The following is a 27,760-nucleotide window of genomic DNA, read 5'->3' as shown; positions in this document are numbered from 1 at the left end:
AATAGCTCCACTAAAATGATATTCTGACAAGACTGATTTGCCTTAGTGATAAAACCAGAACAGGCTAGTTACTTTGCATTTTAAAAAGCTATTTGCTTTCAGATGCAAAGTGAGAGGGATGTGTACGTTTAAGGGTTGTATTCGGAGCACTTCTACTGTTTTAGATTTTGTTTGTTACAGTGCAGCCTAGTGGATAGGGCATTAGACTGGGATGTGGCAGGTGTGGGTTCAGTTCCTGGCTCTCGCTAGTCTGCTGCTTGAGCTTTAGCAAAGAACTTCCCTCCCTGTGCCTCATGTCCCCATCTGTAAAATTGAGATAATAATACTAAACTTTTTAAAGTACGTTGAGATCTAAAGATGAAAAGCACATATAAGAGCTAGGCATTACCATCTATTAACCTGGGTGTATTGTTTTAGTTATAGCTGGATTATTGCAATTCAGTTAGTCTCATAAAAATAGTATTTTAGCTGCAGGTTATTCGGTTTCAGCAATAGGGAAGTCTGGAAGCATAACCGAGTTGCTCTGGGAAGGTATTAAGCTAGGGTTGCCAACTTTGTAATCACACAAAACCGAACACCCCTGCCCTCCCCTTCTCTGAGGCCCCGCCCCTGCCCGCTCCATCCCCTCTCCCTCCAACACTCACTCTGCCCCATCCTCACTCACTTTCACTGGGCTGGGGTGGGGGTGAGGGCTCCGGCTGGGGGTGCAGTCTCGGGTGGGGCCGGGTATGAAGGATTTGGGGTGTGGGAGAGGGCTCCAGGCTGGGGCAGAGGATTAGGGTGTGTGGGGGGAATATGGGCTCTGAGCTGAGGGGACAGGCTCTGGGTACGGCCAGAAATGAGGGGTTCAGGGTGCGGGAGAGGGCTCTGGGCTGGGACAGGGGGTTGAGGTGTGGGGGGGTGAGGGCTCCGGCTGGAGGTGCGGGGTCTGGGGTGGGGCTGGGGATGAGAGGTTTACGGTGCAGGAGGGGGCTGCGGCCAAGGGGTTGGAGGCGGTGAGGGCTCTGGCTAGGGGTTTGGGCTCTGGGGTGGGTCTGGGGATGAGGGATTTGGGGTGCAGGAGGCGGCTCTGGGCTGGGGCAGGGGGTTGGGATGTGAGGGGGTTTGCGGGGTGTAGGCTCCGGGAGGGACTCTGGGCTGGGGCAGAGGGTTGGGGTGGGGGATCCTGGCAGTGTTAACCACAGCTCCCAGGAAGTGGCCACCAGGTCCCTGCAGCCCCTAGGTGCATCAGTGAGGCTCCGCGTGCTGTGGCTGCCCTCGCACCAGCAGGAAGCTTGCCTAAGCCCCGGGCTCCTGCTGCACCACCAACCGGACTTTTAACAGCCCCTTTTCAGCCAGGCATTCTGATCGAAACAGGATGCCTGGCAACCCTTTATTGAGCAGAAGGCCAGAATATAGTTTCACCAGTTTATCTAGACATGTTAATAGAGGAAGAGAGCAGACATAATTTACAGGCCCCTTATACACACTCAGCCTACTAATACATATTCATTTGTTACTTTAAATGTGTTGGTTTTTTTGTGTATACTTCCATCTTTCTTCATTCTCTTGAACCTCCACAGGCCTCTTATTGATGATATTCTCCTTATGGGAGTATGGTTCTCTCTATCCAGCCAGAGCTCAACACTGGCTTCATGATTCTAAGACTTTCCCAGGGTCTCAGATGCCTCAGAGTCATAGAATCATAGAAACTTAGGGCTGGAAGAGACCTTCAGAGGTCATGTAATCCAGCCCACTTCACTGAGGCAGGACCAAGCATACTTAGATCATCCCTGACAGATGTTTGTCTAACCTGTTCTTTAAAACCTCCAATGACAAGGATTCCACAACCTCCCTTTGAAGCCTATTCCATTGCTTAGCTATCCTTATAGTTTGAAAGTTTTTCCTAATATATAATCTAAATCTCCCTTGCTTCAGATAAAGCCAATTACTTCGTCCTACCTTCAGTGGACATGGAGAGCACTCACTGACTGTCCTCTTTTTAGAACAGCCCTTAACATATTTGAAGATTTATCATAATTCTTCTTTTGTGAAGACTAAACGTGCCCAGTGTTTTTAACCTTTCCTCTTTGGTCAGGTTTTCTAAACCTTTTTGTTGCTCTCCTCTGGACTCTTTCCGATTTGCCCACATCTTTCCTAAAGTGTGGTGCCCAGAATTGGACCCACTACTCCTGTTGAGGCTTCATCAGTGTTGAGTAGATTGTATTGCCTTATGCTGGGAAAAGACAAAACTCCCAGACACATGAGATTTGAAGACAACAGATAGACCACTAGAGACTCCTGGACCTTCTTAGGCCTGGAGATGGAATTCAGTATGATTTTATGGTTAACCGGGAAAGGTGAGGAAGAATATTAATCTATTGATTTTAAACTTTTTTGGAAGTCTTAAAGGTTTGAATTCATTTTGTCATTTGGAATAAGGCTGGTGCTTAGGCTTTCTGAACCATTTTGTTCCTAGTGAACAATTATAAAATCCGTTACAGCATAGTAGTCTAAAAGTCCACAGTACCTTTCATTGTGAATGATCCCTATGTTTATGTAGAGATAGCCGCATATCCGTGGTGAGATCATTATCTCTGTGTTGGAATATGGCACTACACCATTTTTTTTAGTAGATGAAGAGAGAGCCAATATCATTATCCAACTAAAACTGCAGCAGGAAATTAGGTATACAATGTAAAAACTGAGGGCCAGGTTCTTACAAGGCCATATAGTGGGGCTGTTGGACGGCATAAGGGGGCTTCCCCTACCTCTTGAGCATCAGTATTTCCTTGGTTCAGAAACCAAATAGATGATGTTGATCTCACTGGCTCTTCTGGGCTGTATTCAAGTTAGTGATTTAAAAGAGAGCTTGTGTATCCCAGTACCAGTCCCCAGTGTATTTCTTTAAATCTAGCAGCAAGTCTTTCCTTATGGTTTTCTGCTTACTGACATCCGACTAATAAGTCATGTGCGGTCATCTCAAAAACGCTTGCTAGATTATTTTAATTTTCATGCCTTAGGACACTTGAAAATCATATGAATTAAGCTGCAGCCTTACTTTTGTTACTTGAAAGATGCAAGTTCTTGGGACAGTCACGCAAACTGCTGTGGGGGAAAACACAGAATGGGTTGTGCAAGTTGACACTTTTCTTAACACCACCCTATCCCTGCTATAATGACAAAAGAATGATTGAGAGAGCACATGGAACAGGAACAGAACTAATAACTTGCACTTATACCTTGCCTTTCATCTAAGGATCTCAAAGCACTTTGCAAACCTGAAATGAATAAGCCTCACGCAATGCCCTTGTGAGCCTGGTAAAGGATACATATGTGTTGGGATCATTTGAGCCTCCCATTAAACACAGCCACTTCTGGGGTACAGTATAACAGTGTTTAGTGGTGCACAGCTACATTAAATAACAGTTTAGGACAAGAAGTAAGGAAGAGTACCATATTCATTTGAAATTTCAAGATAATATTGGTATACAGAACTTAATTACCTGGGTCAAAATTTTGGTCAGGAGACAGGGTTAAGCTCCCTATGCTTATTAAAAGTTGATGACCACAAGCGGTCAGGACTTCAGTTTTATGTCTCATCTGAAAGTTAGGCTACCCCTGTCCTAGTAGAGCACAGCATATGTGCAAATAAGCCTTGAACAAATTAGCCATATTGCATATGTTCTCAACCATGTCACCCAATCAGCAGAAATAGTCTCTTAATGTTTGTTTAAAATTAGAATGGGATTCAAACCTATCTGGGGAAATCTATTTTGTAAATACCTTTGGGAATTTGCAGTGAAGAAGTTATACAGGCTTTACGCTCTTCGAATGTTCTTAGAGACAGCAAGACCACACAGAAAAGGAGGGCGGAGGTTTAAAATGTCTTTTGGAAGATAGCATTGTTGGGGGTGAGGATGGTCAGCTAGGGCCATCCAAGGAGATTGAATTGAAGGGAAAAGGCCAGTCCTTCTGAGCCTTTAGCTTTCTTTTGGCAAGAAGAGAACAAGGAGCATCTGTTGGAGTCATGGATGGGCCGTTCACAGAGTTCAGCACCACAGGGACATAGTGGTTCATCAACTTTCTTTCATCAAGTTGGGTCCAAACATCTGGAATAGAATTTCCATAGGAACTGTGCATAAAAAGTCACTTTCCAAAAGTGGATACAAACAATATAGATCCATGTATAAAAGGATTCGTTTTTAGGATCTCACTCCTGCCGCCCCCTCCCCCCCCCCCCGCACCCCGCTGACATAGTCAAATTGTCCTACACATTCATCAGCCTTCCAGGAGAGTGTATATACTGGTCATCCCAGGTAGAAGGACAGACTTTCAGATTGCAGGAGTGACCATTAAAAGTTTAGACGTAAATATCTTTGGTTTATGCATTTCTAACTAACTTTCAAAAAATCAGGTGATATATGGCAAGAGGATGTTCTTGTGGTTAAAGCACTACACTGGGACTCAGGTAATCTAGGTTCAAAACCCAACTCAGCATAAATGTCCTGTGTGACCTTGGGCAAATCTCATCATCTTTTCCCCATATAATCTCAGTTCTCAATCTGCAAAGTGGAGAGTCCCCCACTCCCATCCTTTGTCTGTTTTGTCAATTTAGATTGTAAACTTTCACAAAAGAATTGTCTCTTAGTATGTGTATGTACAGCGCCTAGCACAATAGGACCTCAAACTTGGTTTGGGCCTCTAGGTGCTTCTGTAATATCATTAATGTATTCTTGCAGTCCCTTGGTTTCTCTAGGACTTTATGATCTAAAAAAAGAGAAGTAGGAAATTGATGCAGAGCAATGTAAATGGTAAGATGAAAAAAAACAGAATAAAAGCTAAACAAAAGGGAATGGGTTTGTTTCAGTGGAGGTTAATCCTGTATTGTTCCTACAGGGCCAAGTTCATAGCCATGTGCTGATGTCTTTAAAAATTAAATAGTCCTGTATTATAAGTGCAACATGCTCCTCTCATTTGGTTCTTAATTGTAGTGTTTTCAGTTTCCTTTTATTTTAAATCCTAATCTAGTTCTTGACACAGAAGAGTATCAGAGACTCAATGTTTTAGTGCTGCTAAACCCCCCTTTCTGCCCTGCAGTGGTGTAGGTATGCTTTGCCTGATTTCTATATCACAGCACTCTGTGAAGCAATCTGCATATCCAATAAATTCCTATAGGAGAGATGATCCTGGAGAGCCTCCAGTCACCATGGTGTAAATCACAAATGACAAGTACATGAAGCCTATCACTGAGCACTTGCTGATGGGTTTTGAAGCAGTAGCCCACTGTGTGCAGAGAATATCAAGATGCCAAGTTGGTCTCCATCAGTCAGCATGAGTTTCAGAGTTCCTAAAACTTTTCTAATTAAAGGTATAAGAAGTTTGATCATAGCCAGAAATCGTGATTGCAGAGGTTTCTTTGTATGTTTATTTCATGTCTTCCCTATAGATCTCTCACTTTCTTGGCTAATATTGCTTGTTAAGGAAAAATTGCTCCTGGATTTTACCCATGTGCAGTGTTTTTAGGGGAAGATTTTTCAGAGGCCAAAGGGCAGTTTGGCATCTAGTGCCCATTTACTATCAACAGGAGTTAGGCATCTAACTGCCTTTTGTGCCTTTGAAAATCTAACCCATAAATGTAAAGTTATACCAGTTCAATCACTTACTCTTGTCCAATATTTTAGATCAACTGTAAATATAGAGGGGCCTAAACTAACATACCAGATTTAGACACACACACACAGCCTCCCAATGTGAGTTGGTTTGGCTCTGCATCTTTGGTTTTTTTAAATGGGATTGTGCACTAGTAACATGGTAGAAGCTGGTGGTAGTGGGGAAGACCCAGATTTGGGAATTAATTTAGGTTTTCTGTAACTTGAGTGGGTGTGCTTGCTTTCTGCTGGGCACATGCAGGCTACATTGTAGAATAACCTTTGTGTTGGTCTCTGTGTAACATGCAGCAAACTTAAGAAAAGACAAAAGGGGATGACATGAGGCAAAAAAAAAAAAAGGGGGTGGGATTTTTTTGTTGATAAACAAGAAAGTGGGGATCAATATAGACAGATCTCACAGGAAAAAGACGCACTCTCACTTTTCAAATCTTACTATGTAATTAGGTATGCAGTGGAATTGTGTAGCTGTGTTAGTTCCAGGATATTAAAGAGACAAGGTGGGTGAGGTAGTATCTTTTACTGGGCTAACTTCTGTTGGTGAAAGAGACAAGCTTTTGAGCTACACAGAATTTTTCCTTTGGTCAGTGACCTGAACTCTGAGGGGCTCGAAAGCTTCTCTCTCTCTCCAACAGAAGTTGGTCCAATAAAAGATATTACCTCACCCACCTTGTCTCTGAGGGTAATTAGGTTGCAGAGAGAGTGTGTCTGTACAAGGAACAGAAGTCAGACCAAGTTGCCATGTTTTCAGTTGGTTTCTTCTCAGGTCTTTGTTTCTGAGCAATGGTAAGTGTACGTATCCAGAGAATTTTCTAATAAAATCTGGACCGTAGAGACTGACTATACCAATCTGCTGCTCTGTTTGGTATGTGTTGGATGGGATGGCTCTCTCATCTTACACTACCATTATTTAAGATAAATGCTTAGACTCTGCATGACTTCAGCATAAGCAAACAACTCTTACAGATGTCCTCTGTAAACATAGTGAACCATAGTCCCTGTCAGTCATAGCCCTGTGAATCCATAGTAGCCCCACTGGAGTGATCCAGCTTTGCAGTGGTGAAACAGAGGGTAGAATTTAACTTCTTGGTTTTAATTGTTTCATTCAGTAGGTGTTCGGTATTTTAAGATGCAGTTGATTTTCATGGTTGGCTGCCAGTGGGCAAGTGCTACACAAGCACAGTTAAATGTGAAATTGTTGAAAATAATTTGGAGTCAAGTTGTACCTGGCCTGTCTGCAGGTGTGAATGGGAGCAGAGGGCACACAGAGCCTTGAACCTCTGCATGGGACCCAGACATTAATCTAGTGCTTGCACTCCTGAGGCTAGCACTGCCTGTGATACTAGTCTGCCTAAAGATAACAGGGATACAGAGTTGCCATTGGCTTCCTACTCCTTTACGCATGGAGGAGAGCTGGATCTACCCAGGCTAGAGCACATACTGCCCCCATCAAAGGATGCAGCAAAAGAGTCTCGGGCCCACACTTTCTGGGGTCTCTGAAGAAGCTGTGGTACAGTGCCTCCAGTAGCTCCCTCTGGGGCATTGCAGCTTCACACCCGCCATACTGTGGAACTGTGCTTTAAAAGTGCAATTTTACCCTTTGACTAAGCAGAGTGGTCTGTCTGTCATAACCACTGTCTTCACCTTGTATTGCAATTTAGCCCATGTGGCATCATTCTTCATTGCTGTAGGAATATTTATGCTCTCACTAGTCTTATGATCCATGTAAGGGGGAGCATTGGAATTTTGGAGGCGTGGATTTTCACAAATAAGCCATTAACTGTGGGACATAAGTGGGGAAAATATCTTGAAGTTAAGATAGGTCATTAAAAGGAGATTATTATTACATGCCTTGTATTTAACTGTATTTTCACGAACTCTGACTCTAAAATGCAAGATTTCAAGCAAAGCTGCACAATAAAGCCCTGTAGCAGATGTGAATACTCTAGCAGTTTGCAATTAATGTGTCTTAGCACAGCTGCTGAGTGTGAATTACAGTAGCTGGTTTGTATTCTAATAACTTTTTGTTTGTTTTTTGTCTTTGCCAGTCATTATCACCCCAGTCCCTGCAGTAGAATTGGGGCTTTACAGCACTGCCCCAGATCTTTTCCAACAAGAGCAAGCATTTGTTCTGCATCTAAGTGGTGACCACATAGCCTGTTGCGAGGATACTTTTGGGTTTGGAACATGGCAGGTTTTAGAAAAAGGCAACAAGCATTCTGGCCTGTTACATTGCACAGTGTGTAAAATGTAATTTATACTGAAAATCAGATTGCTGTCAGTTTGTGAGCTTCCCACTGCACTTAACCATGATCTTTCTGAATACCTGGGTAAAACTCAGCCCTTGGGTCTGTATTCAGAATCTATGTTTACATTTGTTTGAGTATAGAGAGGCAGTGTTGTCTAGTGGGTATAGCATGAAACTAGGGAAACCTTGGCTCTAGTCCCAGTTACTGTTACTGACTTGCTGACCTGATGGCAAAGTCATGTGGCCTTTGTGCAACTCAGTGTTCCCTGCCTACCTTGGACTTCAGTACAGCAGAGGGAACAGTGATTGGAAGTGCCCCAGATCAGGTGCATCTGGGATGAGATGTCGAAAAAGAAGGAAAGCAGAGACTTTGCAGCATGCTCCCTCCCTTTCTTATCCCAGTCCCATGGACCCTGTGGAGTTCTGGCTGTGCTGGTTGGGAGGAGTGAGGGAGAGATCTGCTCTCTCCTGCTTATCCTCCTGGAAACCTGCAGCGATTTTCCTGTTTGCATTAGCTTAAGCAGAGATACCCTCTCTGCAGTAGAAGTGCTCCCCATGCCTGCTTCCCTCACCACAGTATTGGGACAGATGTCAGTGAAGAATGCAGAGGGATATGACTCGTGAGGGAAGTTTTAGCCCCTTATCTCTGAGGGAGCACTTTAGCTGCATTGCCTCCAGTAACTTGTCTGAAACCTTTTATTTTCTTTGCTCAGTTTTGCACACCTAAGGAATGATCCACGGATTTGCAGAGCCCGTTGCCTTTGTAGTAATAATCACATCTTTAGAATCTCTTGAAATGTTCTGAAAATTTAGGCATTAGCTTAGTTACACAGGACAAAAACATGTAGGATTCTGTAACTAAGGAAAGGAAACGAGGAATGACTGATAACAGCCAAATGCTTATTTATTGAATAAGCATTTCCAAAGTGCCAGTCACCACATTTTCCAGTCACCATTTGGTAAATAAAACATATATTAAATGATCCAATTTATGCACGTAAAAGACCAGCCACAGCAAGTGATTCCATCCAGCACCTGTATAAATGTATAGGCACATTCATAGCATTGTGCAGGCTTGTGTAATGCATAAGGTAGACAAATAGTTTGTTAACTGAACCCTAAATATTAACTCTAAATATATTTATAGTTACTTTTATTAAAAGGGTGGCATCTATCTAGATGTGTGTATAAAAATGTTTACTACCAGGAGAAAAAAAATAGTGTTAATACCTTAACTTTTTCATGGAAACGGAAGTTTTCCACATGATGTCGTTGACTGGGACTGCTAATGTAAAGAAGAGTTTGTAGGATTGGATCCTATATGTGTAAACAAATGTCCGCTAATCCTTCTAGCAGAAGTGAAATTGAAAACGCTGTTGCACTTCATGAGTATACATTTTGATGCATATTCTGCTCTTTTGTTTAATTAGTCACAATAGAAGGGTGCTGTCTTAGATTATGGAAAACAGAATATAATTCTAATCAGGATCTTTTTCTTTCTACCTGTTTGCTTTTAGGTTTTGAACTTGGCTTTGCTATGGCAAGTCCCAATGCTCTGGTGTGCTGGGAAGCACAGTTTGGCGACTTCCACAACACTGCGCAGTGCATAATAGACCAGTTTATCAGCCCAGGACAGGCTAAGTGGGTTCGACACAATGGTATTGTGCTGCTTTTGCCACATGGAATGGAAGGAATGGTAAGGCTTTCACTGATTGGAACAATAAAGATGCTGTGGCATAAAGTAGTAGAACAGAAACTACAGAACCTTTAATTGTTCCTTTTTTGCAGTGTGAAAAATACAGTTTCAGGATCTTATAACTTTTATGAAAAGAAAAGAGTATATTGCTGACATACATGTTAGACTGTTCCTCTATCTCAAAAATAAATGTGCTTGCAGCGACCAGTCTTAGCAATTAGCCAGGAACGAGAACAAAAGGAAAATAGCATTGATAGATTTCTGAACATTCAGTCTCCCTCTCCTTGTGCCCTCCTCCGAATGGGTTATTTTGCAGTGGTGTCTGCCATTGTTCCCCTACTATTTGAAAGACTTACTTGGTCAGTACAATGTGTGTCAATGCAAAAAATGTATTTTTCTTCATTAGAGCTTTGTGGTTTTGAAAAATTATAACTTTAAATGTAAAGTTCCTAGAAAGAGCAAAGTATAAAGGAGGCAGCTTGGGATTCTCAGGTACGGTTAAAATTTCAATAGGTTTTTACTTTATTTTATTTTGTTTCACTTTATTTTATGATGACATGAAACAAACCTCAGATTCTCAGATACATGTGTTCTACCTATATAAACTTTACTTTTAAGTTAGAACATTGTTCCAAGGGGTTTTTATGGAGCTTCCAAACAAATACGTTCTTTTAAAAATGATGATGATTTGGATAACTTGGAGGAAATAAGAAATCTGCTCTTTTAGGGAGAGAATCCCTTTGAATGGTTGCCCACTCCCCTTCTCAGTAACTCCTAGTGAGCTAGCCACAAAAGCTCTGTAATCAGATCTTTATAAAATCTGCATGTACCTCTTTCCTCTGTTCTGAAGTTGCAGTTAGCTCTAGGATCACTGTAGGCATCTTTTAAATCATTTTTAAAAGTGACATAGCATTCTGGCCTGTGCTATTTGAAATAGTTATTTCCTTTTAGAATGCACTGACACTCTGTGTATTGTTTAATGTATGTTTACAGTATTTCTGTTAACAAATATATGTTACCATGATACTGATGTGTTTGCCATAGCTGTAAATGTTCTCTCTTTCACTTTAAGTGGACATAAAGGCATTTCTTCTTGTTCCTGTTCTGTTTCTATACATTTAATTCCATGCAATTATAATCTTTCCTGACACACTGCTGTTGGTTCATGCCTAGTGGGTGATTTTCTGTGTAGATGTTTATACAAGAGCACAGTCCTGCTGACAAATATCCTAACGAATTGAGCTTTGTTTGAGTAAAGACTGTAAGATCATGCCCAAGATGGATTCTCAGGACTTTTAATAAAAAAAAAAAAAAAAAAAAAAAGACTCCAGCATGAAATCTGTTAGGGACAGGATGGCTTGGGGAGGTATTAGTAATGGGATTGGAATCCTTTCACCTCTAGGTCGCTGGCTAACATACAGCCTGGTTGGTTGTGATTGAAAGTCTTTACTACCTGATAGCTCCTTGGTGGCTCATGTGCAACTAGCTAATGGATTCTGTACAGGTCCTGTTGGACAGGGGGTCTGAAACCTTCCCCCCTCCCACCCATTAACTGGCAGTCTTGTTAGCAGTTTCAGCAAAGAAATTAAACATAGGCAATGAGTGGAGTCTGGTTTGAGGATTATCACTGGAGCACTCTGTGTGTGTGTGTGTGTGTGTGAGGTAGGTAGGTGGGTGGGTGGGTGGGTGGGTAGGTAGTGGGGCGGGGTTTGGGAAGCTTGCATTTTTACTGTCTCCTTTGTAGATACACTTCTGTTTCCAGTGCAGTGAATTCAGCATGTTTATTGAATACTATATTCATTTGTAAACAATTTAAAATGTTTTTAAAAAAGGAGGAGGTTGCTGTGTGTGTGTAAGAATTATGATTTACAGCACATGTATAGATGGAAACAGGAGTGGCACTAACAACATTAGACTCACAGTGTGCCAGAACTGTGTGGCTTTGCGGTTCTCATCCACTAATGAGCAGACAAATTTGCACCACAAAACTGAGGACAGTTTGCAAGAGAAGTTACACAGGACACAGATATACTAGCTGCTCCGTCTTAGTGTTCCTTTTGTGCGTAGGGAAGACATTAGTGTTTTGTTAGGGGCTGTACAATAGGGAGGAGTCGAACAGTACACATTACTTTTCCCTTGTTCTTTTAGCAACAGTTTCTAAGGCTATGTCTACACTATGCACTTTTTAGGGACGCAACCGTGCCGCTAAAAGGCGCGCAGTTTGTTGGCAGGAGAGAGCTCTCCTGCTGACAGACTTCCACCCCAATGAACGGCAGTAGCTTTGTTGGCAGGAAAGCTCTCCTGCTGACAAAGCGCTGTTCAGACTGGCGCTTTTTGTCCGCAAAACTTTTGTTCTTCGGCCGGGGGGGGGTGTTTTTTCATACCCCTGAACGACAAAAGTTTTGTCATTTAGGTTCCAGTGTAGACAGAGCCATCACTGTGGTGTTCTCTGGGATTCCTGAATGTGACTTCAGTGAAGTAACAAACAGAAGGTGGTGTGTAAGGGAGTGAGTCCTGGTTTGTAAATGGAACTAACATACGAGTTGAAAGGTTAAATGCAGTTATATCTTTAGGATGAGATACCTTATAGTTTTCTCTGGTACAAAACCCCTTCTTAATCATAAATATTTGTCACCCTTACAAACAATGACACCCAGAATCAGCAATAAATAAAACCCCACACCATATTCTTTTGCTGATTTGCAATTATCTCTCTCCAACCTTATTAATAAGAGTGGGAGTCGGGAGACAATGGGTTCTGTTCCATTCCCTACCATGGACTTACTCTGTGACCTGTGTTCCTGTTTCACCGTTGTAAAATGGGGGCCAATTATCATAGAGTTCCTCTCTGTGGTGGGCTAATCATAGAATATCAGGATTGGAAGGGACCTCAGGAGGTCATCTAGTCCAATCCCTTGCTCAAAGCAGGACCAATCCCCAATTTTTGCCCCAGATCTCTAAATGGCCCCCTCAAGGATTGAGCTCACAACCCTGGGTTTAGCAGGCCAATGCTCAAACCACTGAGCTATCCCTCCCCCCTATGCTTACCCACTTCAGTAAAGAGCCTTGAGATTTAGTGAAAAGCACTGTCTGAGTGATAGATATTTTAACTATAGCGTAACACAAAATTCCTATAAGAAGATTTTATGGAGTAATTGGCTTAGCTATGCCAGTTAAACTTTACTCAACCTAACATAGGTTACCACTGATTCTGCAGGGAATTGGCCAAAGTACATATACCCATCTAGAGCATCCTGTCTTATGTCAAACTGGTGTGTGGGAGAAGAGAGAAGTTCCCTTCTCCTCCACACACACACACACCTCCTCCACACACACACACACACACACACACACACACACACACACACACACACACACACACACACACACACACTGCTTAGGGTAGGACTGTAACCTAGCGCTCAAGACATAAATAATGGGAGGATCCAGCTTCTGGCTTAGCAGGTGATCCATGGTCTCAAGCATGGGCGACCTGCTGGCTTGTGAATGTGTGCTGCTCATTTTTAAAGGATCACAGATTTGCACCATACCACCTAACCTCATCTTGCACCATTCTATCCTGGATCGGCGGGATGGCTGATTGCCCCAGACACTCAGTCTCTTGCACAACCACATTGACTATATAACCTTTAATTAGTGGTATTGACATTGGAGTTCTATGTAACCCATCTCCATCTGATCTGAGACTAACCTATATAAGATACTCAAGATAACAGCTCCTGTATTCAGGGGCACCACCATGTTACCCTCTTCAAAGCTCTCCCTCTTCTCTGATTGTCATTGTTACAGCATTTCTTCTCTGGCTGAGAGGGTGGGGTCAGCAGCCTGTATCGATGCTGCTCCATGATGATTAGGCTGACAAGAAGCACTTGTGCAGTGAGCGATCTAAAAAGACATCTAAATTGTTGTTGTTTTTGTTTTAAATGATGTGATTACCAGGGCCCAGAGCATTCTTCAGCCAGGCCGGAGAGGTTTCTGCAGATGAGCAATGACGATTCCGATGCTTATCCAGTAAGTAGATTCGTCAACAGCAATGTCCTTTTTCCTGCTTTGAGCTTTTCATAGTCTTATTTTAAACCAGGTGTTTTGGGTTTATTACTTGAGAAATCAATTTATTGCCGCCAAACAGCATTTGTCTTCACCCAACAGCTTGAATATTTTCCTGCAGGGTTGGAAGTCACCTTTTAAGACCGCTAGTTGGTGTATTTTAATGTTTAGCTCAAATATTTGCTGTGACTTTCAGCTCATTTCGATAATAAAAGTGACTAGTCTAGTCTGCATTTCATTTGAAAGCTGAGGTCAGATGTAATTTGTCTCTGGTAGTATTGTCTCTTTATGGGTGTTCCTAGGGGACAGTAACTCTTCCAGTTTATATAGCTGGATGTACCACAAGCCGATGTCTGTAACACATTTCTAAGGAAGATCAGATAGCACTAAAACCCAGTGTTCTTGTAACACAGCAAACCGTCCAGCTGGGAACTTCAGAATGCAGATTCAGTGTAAAAATCTCTGCACCGAGTGTGTGTGATGTTATGTTTAGGTGATCTGTTCCCAGTGTTTTTAATTCTATAAATTTATTTTATTACTATATTTGAATCATCTACGTGCTTTAAAGGTTGATCAAAATATTTTTTTCAGCTAAACCGTAATTCTAAAGATCAACTAGATATTCCCCTTCTCCAAGGTGAACTATTAAACATAGACTTAAGATTCAGTCAGTTTAAAAAAAAAAATAGGCTAAGGTAGCGTTGGGTTCTAGATAAAGTTGGCCTGTAGCTGTATTCCAGTTTTTATGGTTTTACAGCCTCATTGTCTTTATTTTTTTTAATGGTTATTGTCTCTGCTTGTGTGTGTGAAAGACCCACCCTAACAGGGGAAATTGACTGGTTATGTATTCAGCACTGCCAAATGTATTTAATAAGCAAACTGAAAATTATTATTATTTGTAATCCTGGAGTGCCCCAAAGCCACAGTTATAGACCAGGACGTGCTAGGTGCTGTACAAACAGAGTAAATGACCAGCTCCTGCCCCAGAGAGCTTATTGTCTAAATCAAAGCATAACAGGTGGATGACAGAAAATATGGGCAGGGAGTGTTAGGATGAGTTAACAATAATTACTCCCAAAAAACATATGTTAAAAGAATATTATTAAGATTGCAGAGTCAGGCACTCAGAAGTTAGGAAATGCCAGAATGTGCATTATGATAGTCTTTCCAGCCTTCCAATTCCCCATCCAAAGTCAGGGTCATCCCCACTTTCCCCTTGTTTTCCCCACCAGTTCCCAGTTAGTTGCCTTTCCTAAGGTGTTGCAGCCTCTCCACCTGGCTCCCAGCCTCCTGGCCCAAGCAGGTCCTTGCTTCCCATCTGTTCTAGTTCTCAGTCCCAGTATCCTCCCCAGCCAGTCCCAATCTCCTTGCTCAGTTAATCCCAGCCTTCCTTTCTGTTCTAGCTCCCAGTCCCAGTCTTTATCAATCAGTCTGAGTGTCTTCTTCCCACTACCATGCCCCCCAACCCCCCCCGCCCCGAATCCTGGTCTCAGCAGGCTCCTTGTCCCTGTCAAGTCTTTTCCATCCCCCACAGTATGGCTCTTATCCCTCTCGGCATTGAAGTCAGTTTCCTCCTTGCTATCTCAGCTGAACTGTGGGAGGTTGGGGGGGGCGTGTGCCTCGTGCACAGTTGTCGGAGATTTTCCCCTCAGCAGTACCCAGGGGGGCAGCATGAGCTCCTACTGGTGCCTCATGCCACTGCACATGGGCAAAAAGGGCTGCGCTGCCTCTGACCCCTCAGTTCTTTCCTACCACCAGTGATGGTTGTTACTGGAGCTGCATTCTTCATATCTGCAAGTCTTCCCTCTTTTAGAATATAATAGTACCTACAGTGTTGGTTTTTAGTCTAGTGAAGTGTATTTGTACACAGTTACTTATAAAACTAAGCTTAGAACAGTATTTCTCTAGAGTGGGACTCCCAGTTCCTGGTGAGGTACTGAGCTCGATACCAGACTCGGGTCTCATTATCCTGGCTTCAAGGTCTGCCACTCATGTAACATGTCTATGCTAGCAAGCAACCCCCACCCCAGCTGCCTTAAGTATCTTGGAGAGGTGCATGGGAGTGACAAATGTCACATTTATAGAGGGTTCAAATGCTGATCTAAAAAGGACAGGGATACCAGACTGTAGTACCTGCTTACGGAGTCTGCGTTTTGGCTGCTGTTGGAACCTTTCCACTGGGAACAGTGGAAAAATCTCTGCACTGAGAGTATGCAATGTTATGTTTAGGTGATCAGTTCTCCGTGTTTTTTAATCCTATAAATTTATTTTATTACTATATTTGAATCATCTAAGTGCTTTGTATGCGTACCTAGCACATCCAAGTCAGTTAGGAGGGCTCCCCTGTTCTGAGTCAAGACGCAGATCTTAATAGCCAGTACCTAAGCAGAGACCATGCAAATCTCCTAAAGACTCAGTACAAGGTCCTTCAAAGTCTGTGATGAAGGCACTGAGCAGAGGCAAGGACTTGGAGGTGTACTCAGAGAAAACACACACCCCCGCCCCTCCACGCTCAGTCCATAAACCATGAGGGATTGCTGACTCCGGAGCACTGGAAGGATCCATTGAGGCCACTCCCTGAAGGACTGGGCACCTTTTGGTACCGCAGACTCAGGAGCCCTTTCTGGTGCTGTCTATGGCTGAGGCTTATGAGGCAGCCAGAGGGTTGCTTTGCCTGTCAATGCTGGCTTCCCATGCTGTTCAGGAGTCTCCCCAATAACAGGATTGGAAGTGCTCACTCCCACAGTCCCAGTCCCAGCCCCAGAGCACAGTTCATGTCTTCTACAGTTGTGGCACCTTTTCTGTAGGGTTCCATCCAGCGATGATCTCACTGGTACCCCATCTCCAGACCCAGAGCTGGCCTCCCTGGTACCAATAGGGTCAGCTCACCGTGGTCTGAGGAAGAGAACTCTGAGATGGGAACATTTAGTGACTCAACCTGAGCATGCCCAGCAGCCCCAGTGGGGTGCCTGCCCACCATGGTATGGGCCAATTGCCTTCACATAGCTGGGTTCCACCTCCATAGCAGTGGCCCTTTTGGATCCCTTGGGGTTTCCCTCCACATTGGAGAGCCTCTCCTCTACCTTCCTGCCCTTCTACATTGGCTAGGTGCTGGGAGCATCTGCAGCAAGGTCACCATTTTCCCTCCTCCAGTACTGATACCGTGCAGGGGGAAAGTGCACTCAGGACTCTCCTGTGGAGGAATTGGAGGAGGGACCTCCTCAACAACTCTTAGCTGCTGCTGCTTTGTCACTTGATGAGGCAGTCGTGACTGAGACTACTTCTCCCCTGCCCCCCATGATTTGAGTCTTGTTGAGGAGGCTTGTTGCAGCTCTGGATATCCAACCAGAAGAGGATCTGGAAAGACCTCGCAGGCTCATGGACGTTTTAGCCCCTGCAGGACCCACTACGGTAGCTCTCCCTTTTAATGAGGCTATCCTGGAACCAGTCAAGGTTTTATGGCAGAATATGCCATCTTTTCTGCCTTCTGCTGCTAAAAGGGTGGAGAAAAGATATGTCCCTATAACCACCCTCCTCAAGGCTTCCTCATAGTCACTGTGGCTTATGAAAAAGAGAGGCAGGGACCCCAGGCCTCTACTCTGAAAGGGAAAGAAGCAAAAAAGCTAGGTCTGTTCAGCAGGGAACTTTATTCCACAGGAGGTTTACAGCTTAGTGTTGCAAACCAGCAACACAGGGTCGCTACAATTTCAGCTGGTGGGATAATGTCCTGAAGTTCAAAGACAAGCTTCCTGAAAGCAGAAGTTCACTGTTACAGTGGAGGAGGACAAATTAGTTGCCAGAACAGCATTGCAAGCAAGTCTGGATGCAACAAACCGCATGGCTTGAGCTATGGCTTCCTCCATCACTATGCATTGTGCATCTGGCTGCAGTCATCAGGTCTTCCCTTGGAGGTGCAACAAACCATTCAAGACCTCCCATATGAAGGCCCCTTTCTGTTTTCTGATAAGACAGATGAGGGGCTTCGTAGCCTTAAGGACTGAAGAGTGACCCTTAAGTCTCTGAAGATTTATACACCAATAGCAAAAAGAAAGCTGTTTCCCCGACAGCAGTCTCAGAGGTTTCAGCTCTTCCTGTCGTGTGCCCAGGACACAGAAAAAAGCGGAACAGAAGTTACCACATGTCGTCCTCCTCCTCCCACCTCTTCTGCAGCTGACAGTTCTAGGCAAACTGGGTCCTCTCCTGTTGGTGGAGAGCAGTCTACTACCTACCAGAGTGCCATCTTTCCCCACCCCAATTTTTGCCAACTACCTATCCCATTGTGAGCTTTAGTAACAGAGCCTCCCTATGCAATTTTCTTTAGGGATAAGGTTTTCCTCTGACTTCACCCTAAATTCCTGTCTAAAGTGGCTTCTGATTTTCCTATTAACCAAATAGTTTATTTACACTCTTTCTTTCCAAAGCCCTATTTGAGTAAAGGGGAAGAAAACTCCATACTCTAGATATTAGAAGAGCTTTGGCTTTTTACCTGGATAGGACTAGACCATTCAGATCTTCGTCACGGTTTCAGACAGAATGAAGGACCACCCACTATCCACCCAGAGGATTTCCAGCTGTATTAGTTTGCTATTGACTGGTGGATATTGAACCTCCACATCAAGTGGCGGCTCACTCAATCAGATTGCAGGCAGCTTCTGTAGCCTTTCTGGCTTGTGTACCCATTCTGGACATTTGTAGGGTGGCAACCTGGTCACTGCTCCATACGTTTGCCTCTCACTGTGCCATCTCTCATCAATCTAGAGATGATGCCAGATTTGGAGAGGTGGTCCTACAATCCCTGTTCAAGTGGACTCCGAGCCCACCTAGAGCTCAAATGGCTTGTGAGTACCGACAGTGGAATGGACATGTGCTATCACATGAAGAAGAAAAAACGGTTACCAGCCTTTCTGTAACTATATTGTTCTTTGGAAATGTGTTACATATGGGCATTCCATGACCTACCCTCCTTCCCCCCTCTGAGCCTTCCTGATAGGAAGGAACTGAGGGGGGTCAGGGCAGTGAAGTCCTTGATACCTCTGTGCAGTGGTGCAAGGCACCAGAGGGTGCTGACAATGCTCCAGCAGATACTGTTGAGGGGAAAATCTCCAACAACTGTGCATGAGGCGCGCACATACCTACAGTGGAATAGACATGTGCAATGCATTTTGAAGAACAGCAGTTACAGAAAGGTAGGTAACTTTTTTCCAGTGCTCAGCCCCACTCGTGCTGGGAGCAGCAGTTATAGGGAAAGTCTGGCTTTGCCACTGTGGCCCTAGGGTAGAGCATGCTCAGTCAATATGTGGGGATGGTGCATATGCAGTCTGGTCAGATAAGGAGCTGTGAGGGAATGGAGCACGCTCAGTGAGGATGGAATCATATGACACTGTGGCTGCTAAATTCTAAGACAAACATGTGTAAACTGTTATTTTTTTTCAAAAGCTTGCATCTTGACATATTTGGCAGATTTTTACAGGACTAGCATCCCTTAAACAAAGGCCACCCTCCCACCAAATATGAAGTCCCCGCCCCACAGCATACGGGCACTTGAGCTGTTCAAAGGAAAGGTTGTCAGCATTTTTTAGCATGGGGAAAACATTTTCCCCTAGTTTCTTTCTCAGGAATGGCTCAACCATTATGGCTGAACTTAAAATACATAAATAACTCAATCAGTCTGAGGCAGACACCCAGCACGGAAACATTTAGCACAAACTGTTAAATTTTGGCAAAATTCTAAACAACTGAAACTAGGGTCTTATAAAAAGTTATGGGAAACCTTAATAATAGATGGCACTTTCAGCTGCACCTATAATAATAAAATGTTTTTGTATGTGTTAGCTGTGTGCACAATTGGTAGATGTAATAAGCTGACTAGTAACAATCTCCGTGATCACAGTTCAATCTCCTGCCTACACGTTGGTTGCAGATATCTGTTGGCATCATGGTAAACTCGAGTGTATAAAAACCCACCTCTTTCTGTTACAAATAATGCACATGATTATTCTAACAATAATAGGCACAACATTTTCAGATCCAAGTGTGATTTTGTTTTCCTACTTGACTGTCTCTTTAAAGATACATGTTGAGGTGAAGTAAAGCTTGGGAGAAAGTTTGACTTGAGATTGAGTTGCTGGGGCACTTATCTATATACAACAAAACATTAACAAAAGAGATGTACTGATGAGGTTCAGGAAAGGGAACTATAGGGAGTAGGAGATGGGAGCATGCTGGTTTTCTTGCCTTTAGGGTTGTGTGTACATAGTGATTATGATCCAATACCTGCTGAGCTCTTGATCAGGTAAGTGTGGGAGACAAACCTTGAAGTTCAAGAATGGAGAATCTGCAGTTTTACTCACTGGTAGTGGTAAGTGCATCCAAGGTTACTATAGTTCCTTTCTTGTGCACCAAAATGCATAACATATTGGAGCCTAAAAAGGTTAATGGGGGGCAGAGTTGGGAGGAAGAGAAAGGAGGCAGATTTTCTGGTGCCTTTAATGTCTTTATTAGGAGTTCAGTGCAGACTTTGAAGTTTCCCAGCTCTATGAATGCAACTGGATTGTGGTGAATTGTTCAACTCCAGCCAATTACTTTCATGTCCTCAGAAGACAGATCTTGCTGCCATTCAGAAAACCAGTAAGTAGCTTAATTGATATTGTTGTCTAATTATAATACTAAACCACTTGCATGCAGGGTTTTGTTTGTATAGAACATCTGACAGAATGGAAGATGTATGCATTTTAGTATTTCTCCATGAAACTCAAGTTGGAGACTGAGGACCTGATTAATGAAATCTCAGCTTTGCTTTCTAGAATTGTACAGCCTGGGTTTCAGCCTAGCTTCCTTTTGTCCAAGCAGATGCCCACCTACGTGCTTTTTTTTTTTTTTTTTTTTTTTTTAGCACTAATGTCTGGGTGTTGCTCAAATGGGTTTTGTAAATTCAGTCACCTGCGGACATAGGTACAAGTGCTTGAAAAGTTCATGTGTGTGTTTGTGCACAAAAGGAGGACACCTTCTGCAAAACCAGGCTCTTCTTAGCCTTATCTACAATGATTTTTGTCACTCTTGCAGACACTTAGAGCAAACATGCTGCTCTGATGTAAATCATGACTTGCTCTGGTGCAGGTTAGTCCACATTTCAACTGGGGTAAACTGTATACTATGTCACAATTCATATCTTTGCATTGCATCTGCATTAGGGATTTGCTTTGGTATAGCTATACTGGTCACTAAAACCACAATGTAGACAAGGCATTAAAGATGAAGTTGAACCTGATCTCTATATAATTAAGCTGTGGTGCCCTTATGGTCCAGTTGACAAAGGGCTTGTTTCTAAGCATTCATTCAGTTTGAGATTCTCATCCTCTCTAGTTCAGGTTTAAGGCCAAGTTAGCACACCTCTAATTACTTCTCCACTCTGGGAAGATTTGTGCTAAGAATGAGACCCTTTCCAAGGGCAATTGCCTTGAGTTACATCAGATCCTAGTGTGACTTGTGCTATTCAGTGTTAATGGGATGGCATCGAACAAAGCTTAAGTGTTTTTAAGGAACCTCAGTGCAAGTTTCTGAAGCAATTTGGATTCTATACAATTTGAAGCCTAAAATTCACTAGTTGGATGTTTATCATTAAACAAAAGTGCAAGAGGTTTTTCTGATGGTTCTCTACCTTAGTCCAGCTCAAAAATGTATAATTCACATTAATTTTTTGTGTCCTCAGAGGGCAGTAGTTATGTAGGCTGGGACTTTCAAAGGACCCTATGGAGTTAGGGAAATTCAGTTGGAGTTGGGTGCCTAGTTGCTCTGGGGCTTTTTGAAAATCCCAGCCTTAGAGATTCCTAGCGCCTAATCAGTTTCAAAGAATATAGATTTTTTTTCCACTGTTTAGTTTATTCCCAAACCCAGTCCATTAAGAATCTGTGATAGGGTACCACATGCATTATCCATTTGTGTGTCAAGAAGAATAATGTGTATGTACAACAGGCAGTGGATCAAGCAGCAGCTTCTGAGAGTTATAACAATCTGTATTTTACAGCTTATTATCTTTACACCCAAGTCGCTGCTGAGACATCCTGAAGCTAAATCCAGTTTTGACGAAATGGTATCTGGTAGGTCAAGTTACAAATGTTGTGAACTCTCAAGCATCTGTATGCAGTCAGCATATGTATTCAGAATGCTGAGTATCCAGTCCAGAGAGAGAGCTAACTTCACCTTGAGGAGCTCGCATGCATCTCTCATTGACTGATTTCCCTAGGAGTTGCCGTGTGCCAGGGTGGGAGAGATCTGGCCTGGATTTTGAAATGTAATTCCTGTGTCAAAATAATCTGCATCCAAATAAGGAGAGTTCTTAGACTTCAGTTTCAGTATAGAGTGGCATATCTCATGGCCAGTTGCTCTCTTAATGGGAGAGTTGGGTGCGGGGTGGCATTCATCTCTCTGCAGGGATCTTCCCATCCTCCTAAGGTTGTAGGGATCCATCTTCATCATTTGTCTTCATTTAAAAAGTTGAAATGTTCTTTTTACTGCTTTTGACAACTCCCTGGTTTTAAATCATTCCCCCTTGCTTCCCTTTCCAGGAGTGGTTCTGGTTCCACTGACTTGTCACTTCCTTCCACTCCCAGTTCTGGGCCTGCCTTATCCCACTGCTAACCTAAAGCTAGATCCTAGCCAGTAAAAGTGAGGCGTTAAGTCTGTGATTGGCAGTCTGAAGCTTTGCTCTTTGTGCTGGACAGCACAGGAGGCAGTGGCGGCAAGCCCACCATCTCCATGCAACCAGGAAAAAAGGAAAGGGGGTGTGAATTTGCCCCCCAATGTGGCACATGCAGGGAGAGGCGCAGAATAGCTGAGTGATCAGAAAGCGTAAACAAACAAGCAGGGCCCTCTGCCTAAAGCTGAGTCGTTGGACACACTGGTATTCTAGCATTGTGTTCAAAGGAAAAATTATTGGTCAGATTTTCATCTCCTTAGACCTTAGGTTTGTAACCTGTGTGTCATTTGCACCATCCTCCACAGTAATTAATGAAGCAGTTGTTGCCATTAAGTATTTGCTTGGTTTCAACTTTGTTCCATTCTCCTCTTCTTGAGGAGATTGTCACTAGGAAAAGACAGTGTGTCCTTCGTATGAATGCAGTGCCGATCATCAAAGGGATTTTCCTGGATTTGATTGTGTTGTAGCCCGTAGAATTAGTCAGTCTGGAAACCTCACACTAATGAAATTCGGGATTCATTAATAATTGTGGTCTGGTTCCCTTATATGCTGTCCACTCTTCATTTATTTCCTGGGTTCCCCATCGATTTTACGTTAGCCCACAATAGTGGCCAAAGCCGCTAATTGCTAATTCAGATGTACTTGTGTTACTGCTGTAGATGACTTTCTTTTATATCTGTGAAGGCTGAGGAGTCTAACTCCAGCTGACCCAATAAAGCACTGATTCTGAGTCGTCTTTAATGATGATCTCTGGTTCTCAGTCAGACTGGATAATTCTGACATAAATCAGTTTTTCTTTCATGCATTTATGCCTGTTTTGCTCCCTAAGATGAATGACACATTTATTCTCCTGATAAGTGGGTGTGTTGTGTTGGTTCAGACTTGGAGGTCATGCTGCTATTTGCAACCTCACAGTTGGCTGATTAAAACTATTTCTGTATCAATCATAGAAGCGAACGATGGATGAGACCTGTTAGACCATCTAGAATTACTCCCTATTGTATATTCTAGTTTTATGTGGCCCAAGCAAAAGGGCTTGTACCTATTCTCTTGGGAGATTGTTCCACAGGGAAAATGCATCCCACTGTCAGGAAGTCCTTTGTGATAAACAGCCTAAATTGTATCCCAGTATCAAAGCTGTATGCCCAAGTACTGTATTAATTCTTCTTTTGGGATAATTCTGTTTTAATGTCTCAAACAGAAGGTCTTGATCACACAATACAACAAAGACACTAGTTATGTAAAAAGAAAAGGAGGACTTGTGGCACCTTAGAGACTAACAAATTTATTTGAGCGTAAGCTTTTGTGAGCTACAGCTCACTTCATCAGATATAGACTAACACGGCTGCTACTCTGAAGCTAGTTATATACTTGCTTACATAATAGAAGCTCCATTATAACCATCCATTCTGGCTATTTGAAGGTTTTTGCTGGTGCACAGACTTGTAATATATACAAACACACATTTTTAAAAACCTATTGTACTGGAATGAAAAGTAAATTTTCAGCATATACCAAGCATTCTTGCAGGCTTTCTAGAAGTATTTACTTAATTCTGTAGCTAAGATTATTTTGGAAATAAGTTTTTTTTGTTTTTTTTTTTAAGGGGGCATGTTTAGTTGTTAAAAATGCACCTAGGTCAGCTATGCGGTGCTATTAAACCAGCTCCTCAACACCAGCTCCTCAACACCAAAAATACAAGTTATAAATAGGTGATGTATGGGACAGACTAACAATATCCGGTAATATCCTGGACAAACCTTATTGAATTGAGTTAAACCTTATTAAATTGAGTTTTTAATATCTTTGGGGTGCATTACTTTAAAAATGCAATCATCTGTGTGTAATTGAGGGACTGTGGATACTTCCATTGGAAGGGTAAATAGGAAAACAGCAGGAGGTGATTAGGTAAATTCACTCATGTTGTAACATCCCCAGAGAAATTCCATCCCCTTAAGAGGCCTGTGTATGCTAATTCAAACTGGATTCTCTAGGGACCAACAGACAAAGAGAGGATTTTTGGTAAATAGCTGGTTTTAAACTGGTTCAGAGCCTTCTTTCTGGCCCAACAAATGGACAGGAAGAACCCCTGGTCCAAGGTGAGCCTCAATTCTTAGAGAAGGGTTGGAAGGACTTGTCATCAACCAGAACCCTTATCAGAATGAGAGGGTGATCTCAGGTAAGCTTATTAGCATGTGTGTAGGTTCTGTTGTTTTTCTGAAGTGCTTTTACCTCAAGAATAAAATAGGCTTGCATAGAAAGAGCTGTGTGGTATCTGTAACTGGGGGCAGTCAGACTGTTAGCTGTCTCTGAAGAGAAAGCAAGCAGAGGTGCTTGGGTAGCCTGTCTTTCCTGGGAATAACACAGTGCAGACAGGGAACTGTGCAGCCTGGAAATACCCTTATCAGAAGGGGGTGAGATGAGGGTCTCCACCCAAGGAAGGCAAGGGCTGGGGAGCTGGAAGCATGAGAGTGGGTGCCCTTGCTGGACCACTGAGGGGAAATACAGGTGCAGTTTTCCTGAACTGTGATAATGTGAGCCTAGTACCTGGGCATGACAAGAAAGATACCAGTCTTGAAGTCGTCCGTCCCATTAAGTTGTGAAGATCTGTTTATCAGAAACCCTTTAATGCGCTCCCTCTTGGAACTGGATGGTATTTAAATAACCTATGTCAAAATCTGGAGTCTGAAAAGATCTAGGAATATAGAGGATGAGGTGATACAGTCTCTTGGGTACAGAGCACTGTGACAACTACTCTGTGGATCACCCAAGATAGGGCCGGTCTCAGTAGAATTTCTTGACTGAATGTGACCATCACTAGAAGAATGCATTTTTATTTTAATTTTTGGTATGACTAGGTACCAGTTTCAGGCGTGTGATTCCTGAGGATGGGTCTGCAGCACACACACCGAATGAGGTTAAGCGGGTGATTTTCTGCACAGGGAAGGTGTACTATGATCTCATTAGAGAGAGAAAGAATCAAGATTTGGAGAAACAAGTGGCTATAACTAGGCTGGAGCAGGTGAGTGCCCTGAACCTATTGAAAACTCAGGCTTTGGGAAGAATCTCAGCCAAGGATTGTGACTGAGCCAACTTTTAAATCATTAGCAGTTGCAAGACATGATGATAATGATCATGCTTAACATTTGTATAGCATGTTATATCTTCCAAGACATCAACTAATCCTCACAAGCCCCTTGTGAGCTAGGGAAGGACTAGTTTTCCTGTCTTTATTGTAGTGATAATGAGACCAGCGAGGTTAAATGCCTTGGCTGTATAGCAAATCAGTGGTGGCAGAGCCAGGATTAGAATTTGGTAGCTTCTGGCTCCTAGCCCCATGCTCAGTTTGCTAGATCAAAGTGTGTCTTGAAAACGGTCATGTTTGCCAAGAATGACCAAATAGTACAGTTCTCCAGTTTTCCCAAAGCACCTTTGGCAAAGGATTAAGTGCTACAGAAGACATTTTTCCCTGAAGCCCTGTGCATAACAACTATACTCCAGAGTAGCAGAAAAGTGTGCTTTTATACTTGTTGTTCCCAATGGTAGTGAGTACTGTGACGTTGAAGAATGTGGTTATTTGTCTTTTAATTTAATTTAATTTTTACATTGTAGTTACCTATATTTACTCTGTTAGAATGAAGTGCAATAATTTACAAGAACATACAGGTACTAGGTAGCTTAGTAGTAAATGGATAGTAACAATTGCAGTGCTCAATATTTGCCATGGGCAACCTTGCTTTACATGATATCTGTCCATGTAAAAGAAAGCATTGCCATGTGTTTTCAGTGTATTATCTCTTTAGATCTCTCCATTCCCCTTTGATCTGGTAAAGGAAGAGCTTGAGAAATATCCTGGAGCTGACTTAGTGTGGTGTCAGGAAGAGCACAAGAACATTGGCTACTATGACTACGTCAAACCTCGTTTCCGCACCATTGTGAATCACACTCGGCCCATATGGTATGAGACTTACTTCCATGTTTCCTTTGCATCACGGGCATGATTTGCCTTCCAGGCTTCATACTGGTTTGTTGCTCTGAGATGGGGTGATGCATGTATGGAAAAATCAAACTCTACGCACCTTGAAAGGTCTGAGTTTCGAGGCTTCCATCTCCCTCCTTCTGTTTCAACCTGGTCTTTATGGCCCCAGTGTGTGGTCCACACCGAACTCCCTTGCTCTGGTTGGTCTGCACTTGCATTGCTTACCTACTATGGTGGGTCAGTACATAAACAGTACAGCAGTACATTCTAACCATCTCTGCTATCCTAAATCGTGAGAGCCTGGTGATCATCCCAAACCAGAGTCTCTAACAGATGACTTCATTTTTAGTTAAATAAAAATCCAAAGCAATTTATCAAGCCAACACTCTTCTAAAAATCCCATTTCAAATTGTGCTTCTCTGGAGGAAACAACCATTGAATGGAACAATATCTAAGCCACTAAGCTCCCTTCACAATTATTTTTCCAGCCTGTTTGCTCCTATATCACTGTAGGGAGATTGGTGCAAGAATGATCCAATTCTGGTCCCTACCTCGCCAATAGCAGCCTATCTAATTAGTGAAAGCCACCCCTTCCTCTACTCACATAGACCCAGACTTCAAATAGATCTGTTGGGCCAGGTCTTCAGCTGATGACATTGTCATAGCTTTGTTGAAGCCAGTGGAACGTATGCTGATCTACACCAGCTGACCGTCTGCTCTGTAACCAGAAACCTGCAATATCACTTCGAATCTCCAGTGGAACTAGAACTGGAGGCATGAGAGCAAGTCTCTCATGGACAAAAGACAGGAGAGTTTTCTTGTTTTATACTTATGTGTTGTCTAAAGCTGCTGTTTAGCAGTGTATTCTGTCTACATTACATGTACGCATCCTTGTTAGTTCTGTTGTTCTATCTCTTCTCTCCTCGCTGTTGTCTACCCAATTGTCTCTTGTGTTACAAAGGTATGTTGGCCGAGAACCAGCTGCTGCTCCCGCCACAGGTAACAAGAATGCTCACCTGGTGTCGCTCAGGAGATTTCTGGACACAGTTTTCAACCTGGAGGCCTTTGAAGGAAAGATGTTCTGACTCTGAGACACGATCTCCATGCAGAATTGTTATAAAACAGCACTTCCAAAGGAGTAAATAAAAGCACATGGGAAAACTATTGAGGATTTTGGTTTTTGGCTTTCTAAGAAAATAGGTTGTGAGTAGATCTTCCCCTCTAAAGCACTGTAGGCAAACTGGGGAATGAATGAAGGAGTAAAGCCTTTACAAATGTCTGTAAAAGGTAACTCCAGGTATAGGGCTGCTCTGAGGGTAATAAGGCCAAAACAATGGAAAAAATTAAAGGGGTGAGGAGTTAGGGGAAAGTATATTAGTCTCCTGGAGTCACAGGACACCCAATTCCCACCTTAAGTTGAAGCAAT

At 42.9% G+C, this 27,760-nt stretch overlaps 1 protein-coding gene across 9 annotated transcripts in view; it reads left to right on the top strand.

The window, feature by feature from the left end:
* Positions 1-27,498, top strand: part of OGDHL (oxoglutarate dehydrogenase L) — a 109,095-nt gene extending 81,597 nt beyond the window's left edge. For all 9 annotated transcript variants that reach the window (XM_027829507.3, XM_037905078.2, XM_043552156.1 and 6 more), the window contains 7 exons: positions 9,414-9,592; positions 13,553-13,624; positions 20,162-20,287; positions 21,684-21,756; positions 25,214-25,377; positions 26,159-26,313; positions 27,296-27,498. In XM_027829507.3, the coding sequence (XP_027685308.2) occupies positions 9,414-9,592; positions 13,553-13,624; positions 20,162-20,287; positions 21,684-21,756; positions 25,214-25,377; positions 26,159-26,313; positions 27,296-27,419 (893 nt within the window). In that variant the 3' untranslated portion in view covers positions 27,420-27,498. The remainder of the gene's footprint in view (positions 1-9,413; positions 9,593-13,552; positions 13,625-20,161; positions 20,288-21,683; positions 21,757-25,213; positions 25,378-26,158; positions 26,314-27,295) is intronic.
* The last annotated feature ends 262 nt before the right edge of the window (positions 27,499-27,760 follow it).

Source organism: Chelonia mydas, chromosome 7 (assembly GCF_015237465.2).
Source record: "Chelonia mydas isolate rCheMyd1 chromosome 7, rCheMyd1.pri.v2, whole genome shotgun sequence".
NCBI lineage: Eukaryota > Metazoa > Chordata > Testudines > Cheloniidae > Chelonia > Chelonia mydas.
Note: the sequence above shows the minus strand (reverse complement) of the source record. Positions and strands in the feature narration are given on the sequence as shown.